This window comes from Haemorhous mexicanus, chromosome 4, assembly GCF_027477595.1.
Source record: "Haemorhous mexicanus isolate bHaeMex1 chromosome 4, bHaeMex1.pri, whole genome shotgun sequence".
NCBI classification, from domain to species: domain Eukaryota; kingdom Metazoa; phylum Chordata; class Aves; order Passeriformes; family Fringillidae; genus Haemorhous; species Haemorhous mexicanus.
The window spans coordinates 35,353,578-35,371,014 of NC_082344.1; the positions used below are offsets into that span (position 1 = coordinate 35,353,578).

At 36.1% G+C, this 17,437-nt stretch overlaps 1 protein-coding gene across 1 annotated transcript in view; it reads right to left on the reverse strand.

Annotated features, from left to right (window-relative positions):
• Positions 1 to 17,437, reverse strand: part of PDGFC (platelet derived growth factor C) — a 122,047-nt gene that overhangs the window by 47,041 nt on the left and 57,569 nt on the right. The window contains exon 2 of the mRNA XM_059844441.1: positions 4,958 to 5,153. Within this exon, the coding sequence (XP_059700424.1) occupies positions 4,958 to 5,153 (196 nt within the window). The remainder of the gene's footprint in view (positions 1 to 4,957; positions 5,154 to 17,437) is intronic.

Consider the following 17,437-nt stretch of genomic DNA (forward strand, 5'->3'; position numbering starts at 1 on the left):
ATTTGAAACAAATTATGCAAAATAAAAAAAAGACTGCTAAGCAAACATTTTCCTTCTTCACAGCCACAGATGAAAGAGAGTGGCTCTTTAATACACCTTTTTCAGTGTTGTCAGACTAAGTAAAATCTTCTAATTCTTTAATTTTTATAAACAATTTTCTGACAATGCATTCATTAGGAACACATATGACTGGTGAAGCAGTCTGGATTACAGCTTCTACCCCAGAATCTTGATGTTCCATGAATGGAAGGCAACAGCTCAGTCACAACAGATCCAACAGATCTGCAGTGAAGGAAAGTAGCCTAAGGAGACACGGAAAGGAGAGGTAGTGAATTTAATGCATGTGGCACTGAATAATAAAGCATCATCCTAAAAATCCTCAGAGGAAGAATATTCCCAGGATTAAAAAAATAAGTATTGAATTTGACAGGAAGAGGAAAACCAAGTCACATAGATTTCATCCTATGTTAGCACTGATGGCTGCCTCCAGCTTAACTAATTTTCTTCAGGAAAAAGTTCCACAAATTACACATATCAAGCAGACAAGCCTTCAAATCTCCTTCAAAACATTATAGGTTAATACTTTACTTATACATGTAAATGAACAGACTCACATCTGCAGCTGCTAAAAGCCTCTCTCCCCCCTAAACAAAAAAAGCTATAGTTGATAATTTAAATTATTAGAGGGCTAAAGAGAGTTGGAAATTAGTGTAACCATCCTAAAAGATGTTGCTAAAATGGCATTTATTATTCTACTATCAGTTAGTTCCTCAGCCTTTTACTCGAGTATTTTATCCTTATCACCTTATCTACAGTAATTGCACTTTGGATTTGTGACACATTTCTGTGTTTTATTATATATAATAAAATTCAGACTGTAATCATCAGATGATTAGAAAGAACAGCTGCAACCACTACTCAGATGAACAAGTAGAGCCACTTCATGCACAGGGAGAGAGCAAGTTTGATACAAGCTCCTCATGGAAGAAAGATTCTTTCCTCTCCCTTTCCTATTTTTGCTTTGCACTGTAATGCTCCAACCAACTCACATCATCAGGCTTTCCTTCAAGGTCAAGTGTAATATCTATGCTCTTGCTGGAAGAAAGCTAAATCTTCCTGTCAGAGGAGTTAATCATAAAGCTGTTATCACTTCATGTTCTTATTGACAGAAAGTAACAAATCTGAACAACAAGCAACAGCTGAGCAAAAGTCAGATTTTGGTCAAGAAGAGTTATGGCAGCTCCCTGGCAATAGGAGCTGTCTGGCACAGGAGTCTAATGGCTTTATGATTAAAACAGGATTGAGGGGCTAGCATCATGAAAATAATGACCTGTCACATCAGCTCCCATACCAACAGCAGAAGAACTGCATTTTCATTTCATCAGAAAGGGCAGGCGCACGCAATCCAAATTCGCAATGCCTCTGCTAGAAATTCACTGCCACTTTCATCATGTAAGCAGTACTGCACAAAACACCCAAGAGTTACATCCTTCTCCTTTTTGTTTGGTTGGTTTGAAGAGGGATTTTTTTGCTTGTAACATTTTTCTTTTGCAAGTCACAACTGAAATCAAACACAGTGTATGAAACTGAAATTACCATAATATTGCAGAGATTTAAATATCCCAACTGTCAACCAAATGACCTACACCTCTTCTAGACACATGTATGGATCTAGTTTCCAAAATAAGTGGAGTTTGTGTTGACTTTGGAAAGGACACAGTGGGATTCTTAACATTTTCTACACAGGAAGGATGAAGTACAGATGAAGTAGAACTATTGTAAAAAAACCCAAAAAACATTGACTATCTTTGAAGGAATGAAAACATGATGTGCATGAATTTCAAGTACATCACCATTGTAAAACCAGGATAAAAATCACCTGGTTAAATACAGGCAAAATACCAGAATTTTATTCTAAAAACCCTGTAATTTAAATTTACACAGCAATCATTCTTAAGACTGTTGAGAATTAGCAGAATGTGCATGTTAATACAGGTGAGGTTGAGTCAGAAGGGCTGGCCTTAACATAGAATTTTTTATAATGCAAATCTGCTGCATTAGGAAATACTGTAAGTTGAATGGCCAATAAAAACTGAGTGGGGAAAAAAAGCCATGCAGGATCACTTTGATTTGCATTTGGGAAGATATTTGAAGTAGAGCCTAGACTGGTACCTGCAAAATATCTGTAAAATGTGATATTTGCTGTGGATGGAAAGACTTCACTGAACAGCCTGAAATGTCAGAACTGACTTTGAAGAAATCCAAGGTCAGATACAGGAAAAAACTGCCATAGCTTCAGGATACATCTATGACATGCTTTAGTCACCACTACTACTCTGTTTCTGTTAAAGAACTATGTTAAACAAAAAACACTTTTACAACTGTATATATCTGAATTTCATTTTCCTCCAAATTATGAGCAATATTTGAATTACTATGAGATGTAAAAACTGCTAATTATCTTAAGCTGATATATTCCAGAATATTCTCTCATTGGCCCTGTGACCTGACACCACAGGGCACCACAGTCTGCAGAGATGATGGAGAAAGTTCTGGCATTACCCACAATGAGCCGTTTAGGAAACAGGTAGAGAGACTGAAAACTGTGGCAATGACCACAGCAGGTAACTCTTGAGGTTGTCTCATACACTACAGAAGGGAGAAAATGATACCCTGATGCACACTGTACACTGCATAGAAAGTCTAATGTTTCCTGGCTGCAGTTTTTACTTAGTTTCAGTCATATGTCAGAGCTAAAGGTATGGAATAATAACAGATTAAACTTCATGATGTTTCATTCTGTCCTTTGCCATATAAACTTGCTTTTGGAGAAGCGGTTGAGCACTCTACATCAACAGCATTGATTTGTGTGTTTCAAGATGACAGAAGCACAATACAGTAATATATTCCGTGGGATGCAGTCAATTAAGAAAAAACCCTAGTTTTTCTCCTGAAAGTATTGGAAGAAGTATAAATAATTTATTAGGAACTCTAAGGGTAAGAAATGCAAGACACAACTCATAAAAGGATATTACTCAGGTAACTGGTAACTTACTTGACCTGTGAAAAATTATTTTACATATTTTATCTGTCTCTTAGTTATTTCCTCAACTTGTTAGTTATTTATACTCCCTTTACATCAAACAAGGTGCAATTTCACTTCCTTTACTGAACTTGCTATTGAAATTAAAGTTCAGAGAAATCTGAGAGTATAATCAAAAATATAAATCTGTTCCAGAGAGAAATATAACTCTCTTTTTAATTTTCCAAGCCAAAAAGCCCAGTGTTTTTTCAGTAGGACACATATCAGGAATTGCAGTGATACAACTTCCTGGTATCCCTGCACAAATAAGGGCATGATAAGATTCTAACTGAGTGGAGATTATGAGTGACTTGTTACTGTTCCTTTATTCATCAGTCCTTTCATATTTAGCACATTGTTTACTTAAAATAAATCTACTCACAATTAAAATACTATTCTAGTTATAATATTATAAAATATTTTAACTTATCTTACTCCTCTTTTTGTAAGTGGATGAATGAGTCACCCTACCTGGATTTTCTTTCACTTGCCACTTCACTCTGCCATAGGCAAAGAAAAGAAAAAGCAAGCTAAGTTTTTACTTGAGGAAAAGACTTGTTGTGCAAAGGGAGTGCACTCATTCAAGCAAATCTATGTTTATAGTTGTTAGTATAGTACTGATATGGCCTTGGTAATTACTTCTTTAGAATTATGAGAAAAAGATATTTATCTGTTATAAACACCTTCTCCCAAACTAAGGATAAGTGCAAAAATAACCTCTAACAAATTCTAATTTGTTAATAAAAGTTTATACAAGATGTAAAACCAATGGAAAAACAGTTAATTAGAAAAACTGAAAAACGGTTAATTAGAAAAACTGTAAACAAGAATCAAGGTAAATGCGTGTATGATGTACACAAAAATAAAAAACAAACGAGAAAAACAAACAAAAAAAAACCCCAAAAAATTACTTTGTAACAAAAATCTTGTGTGAAGTACTTCTCCAGGAAGGCATCCAAGGAGAAAATGCCATTTAAATGACATATTTTATTTAATTTACTGAAGATTCCAGACAATGTACCACTATTCACACATCAAGACTTTTTATGATGTGTTGCTGAGATGACAGACAGATAGAGGATACAAGAGTTTAGGGTCTCTCCTCTTTCACCCTCCCACAGGAAATGTCAGTCCTACTGCCTCACAAAACATCCAAAATTTTACCAACCACATGGCTTGGTTCAGAACTACATCTGTGCTGAAGCCTGTTATGTCACAACTGTTTCTCTCCCAAATTACAAAGCCTTCAGCTGAGAATCCTGGAAGGAAACAGAGATTGCACAAGTCCTGCAGAAACCTTTGCCAGTGACTGAGAATGCAGATGCTTACTGAAGTCAGGGAAAAACCAGTACCACTGAAGAATGTCAATTAGCACAGTACTTTAAGTGCTGTTCTTCACAGATAACTTGACAACTTAAGGCCATTAAAATATTGTAGAGTACTCTGTGGAGGTGTCTTAAACAGCAGTGTAGTATTTTTGTCATGACCTGAATTCTGCTTCAGGTAACTTACTCACCAAAATTTACTCTGTAAAAATTAGATGGTCATCATTCTAACATTCTGCCAATAGTATTTTCCCAGATATCAAAACTTTTGAGAGGGAGATTAAATACATCACATTTTTGTATTGTAATATATCTATGGCCTAGATACTGAAAGGAGAAGTAAAAATGGGAGCACCCCAGAGCTTCCAAGCCAAAACCTCCCCCAGCACTAAAAAGAAAATCATAAACCAATACTTTAAAATGTGCATTTCATACATAAATTAACATGCAAGTATTGATTTTTGTAAAGCTCAAGCAATACTTTTTTTTTTTTGTTCATCTCCAATCACCTCCTTTCAGAATTTCCTAAGTGAAAGGGAAAGCAACTTACTTGCAAATGTCATCTTCTGGGTCCTCAAGCCCAAATCTTTCATCAAAAGTAAGCTGTATCCATACGTTTTCATCAAGTGCTACCAATCTCCACACTAGCACAGTGTTGCGTGGGTATGTGTGTGGAAACTTGGGGCTGTGAATGCTCCCATTAGTAGTCACAGTAATTATCTTCTCATGGTGAGGGTCCTGCACACCTACAGGAAGGACAGAGAACAGAGGCATCAATACTCATTCCTTCTCCTTTGCCCTAAGTGTCTGTACAGTATGCACAGATAAAGGCGCTTTTGTCTTGTTTGCTTTTCTTCATCTGGCAAGAATTTCTGCTTGAAAAGTCCTTATAATAACAATAAGACAAGAGTTTTTCTAAAACCTGTATATTGTCAGATTGGTATTTCACTCAGTAAATTATAGGAATTCTCAGAGGTAGATATTAATAAATTTTGCAACAAAATAAGGTCGTAGTTTTATACTGGAGATTTTATATTACTTTCTTTTCAGCTATTCATTAGGGTTCTTTCAGTTAGATATTTTACCTTATTTTTCTGACTTTTCTTTATAAACAGCATTCTGATGAACTTCATTTGAATATATAAAAGACATACATACTTCAGTCTACTATGAAAATACACACTGCAATTGTATACCTCAAATAGCCATATATAAAGGTCGACAGCTAAATGAATGCAGTGCAAGAAAAGAAGGCTACAGACACTGCACTGCTATTTTAAAAGAATCAATCTATACTTAAATATAATTTAAAGTCTGACAAACTTTTGCCTTCTATTCTTCTGGACTTGTGCCTTCTACTTTTGGTATGAAAATGGTAAATTTTCTTTTAAGTAGAAGGGCTGCTTATATCGAGCTAATGGAGTGTGGTCTTGCCAGCATCCACACACACTTGCAAAGGACTGTCTGCAGTAAGAGAGGACAGCATGCAGTAATAAGAAAAAAAGGCATGAAACCAGAATTCCTAATTTAGATACTTCATTGGGTTTTTGTTAGCTGAGCCACAAACATTCTTCTATAATGTACAGTCTGTCAGCTGAGAGCTGCTTGCTAAACACAGGAGCCAACAATAATAAAAATTACTTTCCCAGAGATTAGTGCACCAGAGTGCTATTTCCAAAGCATTCAAAGGACCACCATTTCAGATAAACATGTCAAAGTGTGGTATCTGATCACACTATACTTGGTGGTACTTTTTGTCCTTAAAAACACAAGCAGAATTAAAAACCATGGTATATTTCACAACATATTAAAAAGTGTTTTCTTTTGCATCATCAGGGCACTGATAATAACAACACTGCAAGTAAGGACTGTAAATAGTCCGGGCATGTTATGAATGAGAAGTCAATAAAGAAGGGGAAAGGAATGAAGACATATCTATTATTTAGTGAACTGCATCTCCACTACCTTCAAGCTCCCCCATTTTTAATGGAAAAATATCTATTTGCTTTACACACAGCAGTGTTACATGAACATATCAAATTTCAACACACACCACTTGCTCCATTTCAAATATTTGCTTTCGCACAGTGGAATTTCTTCTCTTACAAAATAATTATTTTGTATGACTACAAAGGCAAGTAATTGCTGTTACTGGAGAATGAAGCTTGTTATTTTTCTTCAGATAAGCTGCAATATTCCTTTTTATCTGTTCTACAAAATTTGTACCAGTGAACCTCAAAACTCTAGCTTTTCTCTACTGAGTTCATGCATGGTCTGAAAATTGCTTTTGAGCAGACAGTGAAAAGCACAACTACCTATGCATGGCTAAAATGAGACTATGGTTTTTGATCTTTGTAGAATGACTTTGCAATTCCCGGCTTTATTTTAGGTATAAATCAGTCCAAGTTACACTAAAAAGGCAGTAACAGGCTCACTCAGATTTACAGCAGTCAGCTGTAGAGCTCTAAATCTATATAAATCTAAACTGCTGTTGTGGGCTGTGTGACTTTCTAGGAGCAACCATCCTCCCCATGCTCATCCTGATGTCCCTCCACTGTCCAAAAAAAAAAAAAGAAAAAAAATTGAAAAAAAATTATTACAGTACAGACAGCATTGAAAAACTCTGAAGCATCAGTTTAGGTGAGGACTGAGGTAGACAAGGCACCATGTCAGCCAGAAGACAACTGGGAAAATGGGGAGACACAAGGACCAGAACAATGCATTTGCATCTTCAGTAAAAAGCTTCAGCAGACAATGAGCAACTGAGATTGTCTTCAGGAGAAAGTCCTGGAAATGAGTCAAACTAGACAGGAAAAATCCCTGAGCTGACCTAGAGATACGACACGGTTGCACTTATTAGGAAAGGACGGCACACACTTAACACAGCCTGAAGCTGAAGAATGAGTCGCCGCAGTCGTCTTTGATGTGGTACAAGATGCTATCACCAGATTTATACATCCATCAGGGCAGAAAGTCTGCCCCTGAAAATTACAAGATTCCAGGCATTCTGAAAGCACAGCAGTGCCTAACCCTTCCACCCGTGTAGTAATGCAGATGAAAAACCACAGTATCACCAAACAGATCAGTAGATGCCACTGGAAACTGAAATTAAACCCACCGACTAGACAAGCTCATTCCTGCCTACTTCAAAGTAAGTCTCTTCCCCCATGGGCACAACACATTTCACAAAGATCAGCACTGACACTTTTTAAATATAGCAAATACCTCTTTCTTAGTACATTGTAATCTCTACATTTTAGCAAGGGTCGTGGTTAAAACTCAGACAAATTGCATGCAGTTCAGGAGACAGAAGAGGAACTGCAGAAGAAGAGTGGAGCACCAGCACCAACAATGACCTCAGCACTGATTCATGTAAAAGATCACACAGTACTGGAAAAATTAGTTTTTAAATCCTTTTGTTAAAACTACACTTTTTCCACAACAGAACAACTAATCACAGTTGCTAATCAATAGTACTGCTAATCACGCAGTCTTAATATATAATATTTGGTTAATTTCACCTCATAGCCCTAAATTACAAAAGACAACTTTTAGGCCTTCAGAAAGAACATTAGCTCATGTGTGGCTACCACTGCTTAAAAAAATTAAAGCCAAATCCAAACATAAAAAAGTCTGAACTCCAAATACTTGCCAATGACCATTAGAAATTTTTCAGATATACAGAAATGTTGCAGTTTGTGAATTTTCTGTTTTAAAACTGAGAAACAAAAGGTACCACTAACTATTTGGTCACTACCATAGAACTTGAGAGGGAAACAGGGTTTTTTAATTAATTGAAAAGACTTCCGGACAGCATTCCCATATAATTTTTACAACACACCCATATGTACAGAAACTGAGACTTTGTAAAAGAAATTCTTTAAAATGTAACATAACATGCTATTTCTTCCTCTTTCACCAGAATTTCAAGGAGCACTAAGCCTGCTTTCAAAAGCAGTAACTCAAGCCATGCAGGGGTACCTCTTTCTGTCCTGTCTTTGATTTAGTTGCCTCCAGGCACTTCTTAGCTATTATTTGAATACAACAGTCAAAAGAAATTTAACTCTTTTTGCCAGGCACAAAGAAAAAAAAAAACAGGAAAATCATCTGTTATTGGCAGAAAATTGAGGACAAATACCTCTGTTCTATATTGTTTGCACATAAAAAGGCTATCAGGGCAAAGTCATACAAGTGCTGCTATGCATAGACGTCTGGAGACCCCCAGTCTGGCATTTCTAGACAATGCCCATAGCCCCTCACATATGGAAACTCCACAGGGCCTTGGGATAACTTGTTCCATTACTGCACTGCCTCTCTAGGTAAGGTGTTTTTTCCAAATATTAAATTTGATCCTCTTAAGCTGCAATTTTTTAGTCACAATTCTTTTATTGGTTTTGTGGGGTTTTTTTGAGTTGGTGTTTTTTTTTTTGGTGGGAGGGGGGGTGGTTGATGGGTTTTTGGAGTTTGGGGTTCTTTTTTGTTGCCTTTTTTGTTGTTGAGGTTTTTTTTAAAAAAAAAATCCAAATTTCAATTAATTTTTCTTAATTTTTTTGTTTAGGGTTTTTTGTTATTGCTGGTTTTGGTGAGGGTTTTTATGGTTTTTTTTCAGGATTTGCTCTGGTGTTACCCGGAAGAGTTTAACTTGTCCATCCCTTGCAGCTGCTCTTCAGGCAACTGGAGGCTGGCTATGGCTGCCTCACAACCTTCTCTTCCTCAGACCAAACAAGCCCAAACTCCTCCCTGTCCATCACTACCTGCCACCAGCCAGCTGAGCCTTCAAGCCTGGCTGAATGTACAACCTAACTAAGCAAGCTGTCTACTCATCCCAAACTTTTGCCTCAAGTGGGACAAGAAATGTTTTTGAAGCTCACAGGGTTTGCTTTCATCATCAACTTTTCCAGCTGATGATGACTAAGAAAAAGCAAATGTAATACTGACTTGCTGTATCTCCCTTCCAAGAGAGCTTCCCTAAGCAGTGTGGTCTACAGCTTTTCTGGGATACATTTCCTGAGATGGATCTTCTGTGAATTCTCCATTTTCAGTTGCTTCTATGATACAGCTACCTATTTTAAGTCTTGACATGACTCTTCAAGTATTAGCAAGAAATTAGAAAGAGAGATGAACACTACCCACAGCACACACACACATGCATGATCTGTCAACATCACAGCACGATAAATGTAACTTCTAACTAAAAATCTGATAATTTGCACAGTTACATGCTACCCCAAATTAGAAAATTTAAGAAACACAATTTATAAAGTATCATATGGATATAAAGTAACAAAGTAGGAACATGTAGGATAAATATTATGTTTTGTTTACATTGCTCCTCCCTCTGACATATACTTAACTCACACACCTAGAAAGACCTGAAAACATTCTTGTTCACACAACTCAAGATGAATGTATAGAAGAACTCTATTTGGTTTTTTTAAAATCCTACAATTTAACCTATTCCTTTTTTCTTCAGTTACTATTTTGAGTTCAAACTCATACTGTTACCTTAGACACTGACTAGCATACACTATTTGACTGCTGGCTAAAGCCCTCTCTGCCTTTCACATTATGTTAAAGACTGAACACAGATGAAGTGAGCAGAGAAGAAAAAGTTCTCTAATTGATCTTCAGGAGCCCTCAGTTTTGGCAGCTGGCCCAACAGGGAAGGAAAAAGGAAGAAAAAGAAAGGGAGGACAGAGGGTTGGAGGGGGGAAGACATCAATGGGTGACACAGCATGGAACTGCAGTAACAGATTTAATAAAGTTTCCACACACCTGTGTGATTTAATGTCCTGCAGAAGATGATAATGACTAATCAGAAAGTAAAAAACCTTTTTTTATTCCAAATTGCATCAAGAAACAGAAATTAACTTATACTTTTACTTTACCAGCTCATACTTTATAACCTTCAAGTACTCTGCCAGCACTTTGCCTAGTAGTCTGGCTTCTGCTCAAAGAAGAGAATGGGAATTAAACAGGGGTGGTTTTTGGTGGGGTTTTTTTGGTAGTTTTTTTCGGTTGGTTGGCTGGTTTTTGTTGCGGGTTTTTCTTTTTTCCTGCACAGTAAATCTTCTTGCATTAAAAGTAACCTATTTTGAGATCTGTTTTCAGACCAAATTCTTTTGGAAGGCAGTCTTGGTCCTGAACTTCTCAATATCTTTTAAAACTAGATAAATACTACATTTTAGCCAAGATAAAGAATTCCTACTGCTAAATGTTAGATAAGATAACTTTTTGCTGTTATCACATGCTCAAAGATGCAATTATTTTAGAGTGTTTCAATAAGCATTTATTCCAATGTCCACAGGTAAAGTCTTGGCTACACTGGCATCAATATTAAAGCCCCTGCTGACTTGACTATGAAAGGAATTCCATCTATGCTAAATACATAAACCTGTTCAAATTATTTTATAGTGGACTGATAATAATATGATCTGCCTAAAAATAGGATTATTATGAATTGCATATTCATAAGACAAATACATACACTGGTCATTCAAAAATTAACAAAGTAGTCTGTAATACAAAAATCAGCAGTTAAAATCACTATAAACATCCTTCTTTTCTCTTATGGATAAAATAAATAACAAGCTCATCCTTTTTGATTTTTTTTTTTCTTTTTTTTTTTCTTGTCTCAGTGGGTTTTTTCCTTAGTAAAATTATTGTACAGTAAATAACCATCAGAGAACATACAGTCTCCAGTCAAGGGTTTCTCCCTGTCTCTGCCCTCTAGCTCGAGTGACTGGAGTCACCTTAGACAGAAGAGGCATCACTTAAGGAAAGAAAATTCTGGCCTCTTCCTAAAACCAATGCTATTAATATATTTATCAAAATAATCCACAATTATGATTTTTTTTTCTGGAGGTGCAAAGCTATAAAGAGGAAAGACTATCAAATGTCCAGCAGAAAGCATTTTAGAAGTTTTAAAGGCACTATATTATAGTTACTTCCATTCCTTTTCTTTTTTCTTTGTTTTTACTTTAAATGATTTACAATTCATTTACATTTGTGGTCTCTGAATGTCAAAGCAATACTTGAAAGTGTGATGACAAAAACAAAGCCACAACAAAATAAATGGAGAAAAGGTGGAAAAGAGAGAGAGGAGAGGAAAAGGGAAACAAGGTAAAAACCATCAGAGTAGATCACTCTCCCTACCATGACAAGGACTGGCAGACAGTAAACAGCTCTATGATCCTATTTTCTCTTGAAGGAGGAAGCATTTTATCTAATCTCCACTCAAAAGCCCCTCTCTGAAAAATTATTTCAATTGAAAACTGTTGAAGCTGAAGCAAACTATAACAGTATGTAGTGACAGACCATTTTCCAGCTTCATCTCATGGAAGGCTAGAACATCAGGTTCAGTCTCCTTTAATAATGAACAGGTAAAGTGGGTGATCCTGAGTGGTAGCAAACTCAGGAAGGGAAAGGCTTTTGAAAGCTACTCACTCAGGTTTTAGCAAAAATGGTGTGGGATAGAAGGAACTGCAAGTCTCCTTGGGAAAGTACAACTTGCTCTACATGAAAAATCTCAGTAGAAGAGACCTGCAGGAACATTTAATGCTGAGAGGGACAAGGAAGCAAACACTAACAGCTAACCAGGAAAAGGTTTGCCCAGCTGGAGATATTTATATCTACTAAGAGATAACAAAGTTATTTATTTACTTTATGAAGAAGTGGGAAAAAAAGTATTTTTAAAGTCTTACATGTTTGGGGGGTTTGGGTGAAGAAATATTAGTACTTTCAAATCTGTAATCTTTCCAATTCTGTTACTAAAAATAATTGTTTCTTTTTTCCTATGGGAACTGATTTAGAAAAGTTTTGAAAAACATAATTCTGACATGTAAACATCAACAGGAAGTACAACTATAAATAGTATCTACAGCAACAACAGAAACACAAGTGAATGTAAAAATAATCACATATAAATTCAAGCCCAGTGCTTCCAATTTGTTTTCAATTTTTTTACAACAGTGCTTAGAAGCTACATCCAAAATTAGCTTTGTTAGTACTGGAGACCACACACATGCCCACACAGTATCAGTCAGCCTGTCTTGAAAAGCTGCACATACCAGCCGAGATAGGAAGGGACAGGGAAACAGAGCAGTATTTCCCTCATTTCCCAGACTGTGCATGGCACAGAGTGGTTACAAGTGCAAGAAGATAACTTCAACAAAACCGTGAAATGAACCTGGATTTCCTTTCATCTCTGTTAAAAACATTTGTTTCAATGCCATATATGAAAAGCTACTTGTAGCTCATTTCCTAATACTAGCTATGGCTCATCATGTGCTTTTAAATTCATGTGATTCACATCCTTTATAGAAAAAATTCTTTAAAATCCAAACCATTTGAAACTTGCACTTCTTGATTTTGAGTCAGACTTTACTGAAAAGCAAGGCTTAATTTTATTATGCCCTTTTCTTTATAGTGCCTCCAGTTTATATTGTGCAGCACTTGTTAAGAGAAGATACCAGTAAACATTTGGGAAAAAGATTACCCATGGTCCATGTGGAATTCAGTCTGAATAAATAGACTCTATGGATACGGAATGTGTTAAACAGCTCTCTCTCATTTTAGGTATTATTCAGAATGAAAAAAATAATCCCAGACTGATCATGTTTCAAGAAGTGGAAAGAAGAAAGAAAGCAAAAAAAAGATAAAACTACCACCCTAATCTTTAGAAACACCAGCCCTGAAATGCTTTGGTTTGCTGTTTGCATTGTTTTGCTATTTGTATGGATTTTATTTTTTAATTCTTTACACAGTAGAGTATGTTATAAATATAGCAATTCAAACTGAAGGTCATCAGTAATAGTCTAAGTTCTGAAACAAAAAAAAAAAAAAAAAAAAAATGGGCTGCCCAAGACCATATTGAAAAGCACTACTGCAAATGCTTGTAGTCAGAAAATTACAGTCATGAAGTCCTGTAAGAGGGGACAAAAAAGGAAACCAGAGATTGAAGAGTTTGTGCACGACAACTGAAGGCAGGAATGCAGCACACGTGGGGCTAGTTTTACCTACACAGCAAGAGCAACTATAAGAATGAAGCCCATGATGGCATTCAGTTCACTATCAAAAATGCAGAGGATCCTAAGCAAAACTCTTAGTACAGAAGTGACATTGCTACTGGAAACTCCAAAAACCAGCTGAAAGTTGTCCCAGGCTTACCTCACATACACACAATATATCTCCAGCATATTCTTGTGTTAAAAAGGCAAGAGGAACAAAGAAAACATTATAAAGAAATCATTTGGCATCCCTTTATGTATTTTCTGAACCAGACTACACTATACTTCCAAATCCAGAGACACAAAAATGTTCCATCTTCAATGTCCATTTTAGCAAAAAAATATTTCATCTGGTGTTAGCCGGTTAAAACAAAGCTTTTGGAAAATTACAATGTCTTCACCTTATTAAAATTTGATTCCTAGAAGATGATTTTACAGGGAGCAGTTATGTATTATCAATACAGATCTGCAGAGATGAATGCAATGCAACTGTTATTGAACTGGAAGACCTTCAGGCAGACAGAACCCAGTAAAAATCAAAACTGAAATATTCTATTTCTAATGTCTTTGAATGGAAGTTTAAATCACGCAACACTTAACAGTACTTGCACGTGTAGAAGAAATTTAGAAAGGAAGCACAAATCCAGGTACAGCAGACAGTCTGTTGATCTGCATGGACAAAATGAGAAAGCTCTGTAGAGTATAGAAATACCATATGGAGAACTAATACTTTTTACAACTCTGTTATCATGCATCTCTGATCCTGCTGGCTACTGAACTCATGCATACATGAAAACCAGAGCCTGTTTTTACAGACAGGCCAAAATGACAAGAATCTGATATTTAGACAAATTGATGAGAGTTTTTTTAGGACAGAGAGATTTTCTAGCTTCAGGAAGAGAACTCTTGCCATTCTCTCTAAAGAAGCAAAACACTTTCCATTTTCAGGTAATTGCAAGTGGTGTGAGCCTCACTGGTCATTCAGTCCTTATTCTTCAGGGAAGCCAGATGAACAATAACATCACATTTGCAAACAATTTATCCTTATTTTCCTGTGACCTTTGTACTTTTCTAAAGACCATAAAGGCATAATGGAGCATCCATAAGAGACCTGTATCACATAGGCTAGTGGGTATAAAATACCATAGGCACATGGTATTTTATGTAAAAACACTTCAAAAAGACCCTTTTGATAATCTAGTATAGCAGGTGTCTTTAAGGAGGACTGACAGCTGGGCCCAAGCACCCATCAGTCACAATTTAGGCCATGAAAAGGTTATATGCAGTGCTGCAGTCTTCAGAAACATAGTGATACACTGATTTAGTCTTTACTCCCCAGAGCTGGCAATGTTCACCTTATTTCCCATGTTAACTTTTGATTTTATTTGTTCACAAATAATTTGGGATTTTTTTCACACAATAAGACTTTCTGTACAGACAGCCTCTGACTCCCTGGAAAGCACTGCATTTGACCTGAGGCCGTGGAACAGGCTTCCAAAATTGATTGATAGCACTGGGATTACAGGTGTGTAGTTGGTTAGAAGTGTGTAATATCACAGGGTGGAAACTATCGTCTCAAGTGCCTTCAATCCTGACCTCAACAGAGGTAGAAAAAGGAAACTGAAAACAGGCAGAAACCCATCTGTCCACTAATAAGTAAGACCTGCTTTCCTGATAATTTATCCTAGGTGAACTAGGTTAGGATACTTGATGAAACTAGGTTAGGATACTTGATGAAAACCACTTTCCAGTCTCCTCACTCACATTTGGAAGGGGTTTTGGATGCCAGTTTGTATTGCCATTTGAACTCCATGGGGAGAAAGGTAGAACTATTTATTTCGCAGGAACAGAACTGCACTTTTCAGGAGCAATTTGGACAAGTTGAATTCAAAGTCCACATCACATCACATGAGTCTGAAGACAAGAAGGAAATGAAATGCCAGAACTCTGTTTACCAAAGAGAAGGTAAATGGAAATTTTCCTATAGTTACACCTGGAGTCACTACAGAATGATTCAAGTGTTAATCCCCATGCTGTAATTGTAACAGTTATTTATATTTTAAAACAGAAGAAAACTGTAGTCATTTCAATTAAATGAAATTGTGCCTTATATTAAGGCACTGCATTTTTCCAGGGCATAGCAGCAAGTCACTATATGAAAGAGAACACCTTTTGTAAAGATTCACATCTCAATGCACATTTCATTAACAATTTTATGCCTAAGAATTCCAATGCATCCCCAACAGAAGGTATTTATCAACAGCTTCAACACTAATAGGTGAAGCTAGCAATTCAATTGCAAAACAAACAAGATAGGAATATCAAGCCCTCAAGCTTATGCCTTCACGTAAATGAGAAAGAACAAAACAATTAATACACACTTAATCTAATCCAGCACTGCAATTAAGGGGATGCCTGAATCACTTGGTGATAAATGCTCTGCAATAACTAAATATATATATATTACACATCATGGCTGAAGAAGAAAGTAAATATTTCTCATATCTAATCAGTTTCCCTCTGCAGAATTTTAGCAATATCAGTGTCTACAAGCTTTGATGGTCCATAATGTTGTTTACTCAGTCCACCACAGCATTGCATGAAAAAGAATTCCCTGCATGGAGAATGCTTAAGATGAATCTGAAGATTCTTAATTAATAGCTTACTGAAATTTTCAGCCATGCTTATACTTTTTCTTATTTCTAGGCACCTTAGTAGAAGTCTATTTTATTAAAAACTTGCACAATTAAATAGTACGTGGAAAGGTCCAAAGTGCTATGGCAGATGTTTTGTTTGAAATTGAAATCTTGAAGTTAAGACTATAATATGCCACAGGTAAAGTGTTATCTGCACATCAAAGCATCACTGCTATAAAGAAAAATGAAGCGCCAGATGCCAAATGTTGACTACCTCCACTATGAAGCTGAAAAAGAACCAAAGACTACTGAATGAAAATCAGCTGAGAATGTTTAGGATTTGGGGGAGGTGAGGGTGGCCTTGTTTCAGTTCCTCCTGGTTGTTTTAGAGTTTTTTTGAAACAGCATATTAACATATTTTTAATTTTTCAGGTCTTCGGTAAAAGCAGAAAAGTTACGTTATCACACTACAGATCTGACTTGATGACTGCTGATTTCTTTCTTTTAAGACTCCTTCCTCACTGACTCAATTTGAGGGAAGTAATTGATTTATCTCTGGCTGGTTGCACTTTAAATTACACAATTTGGTTTTTTACTCTCCAAATAAAGAAGTTTGCTTCTGATAATATTATTCCCTCAGATTCTTTTAAAACATGGGCATCATATACAGTTTCCTTTAGGATGCTCAAAAAAGCAAGGGTTAGGAATTATTTCTTTTAATCCAGAGATGTCTTAAGTTGACCTCACCCTAGGTTTAGGTCTTCAGAAGAAGCACAAAGAGGAGGATTGGTATTTCATGGTATCACCTATTTGCATAGAACTGAATGCAACCGAAACAGTTGATTTCACAGGAAGTCTAGGAGATTCTCTGCAATGAAAAAAGTTTTCAAAATAACTTTTTTAAGTTGAGGTGTTACTGTTCAAAGAACAGTGCAGGACCATGAGCACTAAAACACCCACTTTAAAACATGTCTTTTCTTTTAAATCTAACAAATACAGACTTGCTAACAGATATACATTCCTTCATAGGGTACTAACTTTATTCTGGTTTCAAATTCATAATTTTGTATATTTTAAAGAGAATTAAAGCTCGCTCTATTAAAAGTAATAAGACCAATTCTTTTTAGATTATCAGCAGGATACACCCAATACAAAGAACTGATGGTTTTAATGATTATTTTTAAGAAATACCTATGTACAGAACTTTCACTTAAACTATTTAAACATTTTATATGAAGAGCAGGATGACTTAAGAGTTGCATTGTTGCAAAGACAAACCACACGCATCCATATACAGGCATTTACTGAATAACTGGTGAAAAAATATAAATTCTTCCACCATTTATTACTATTTGTTACTTCACAGTTCAGCAAAAGTAGTTCTGT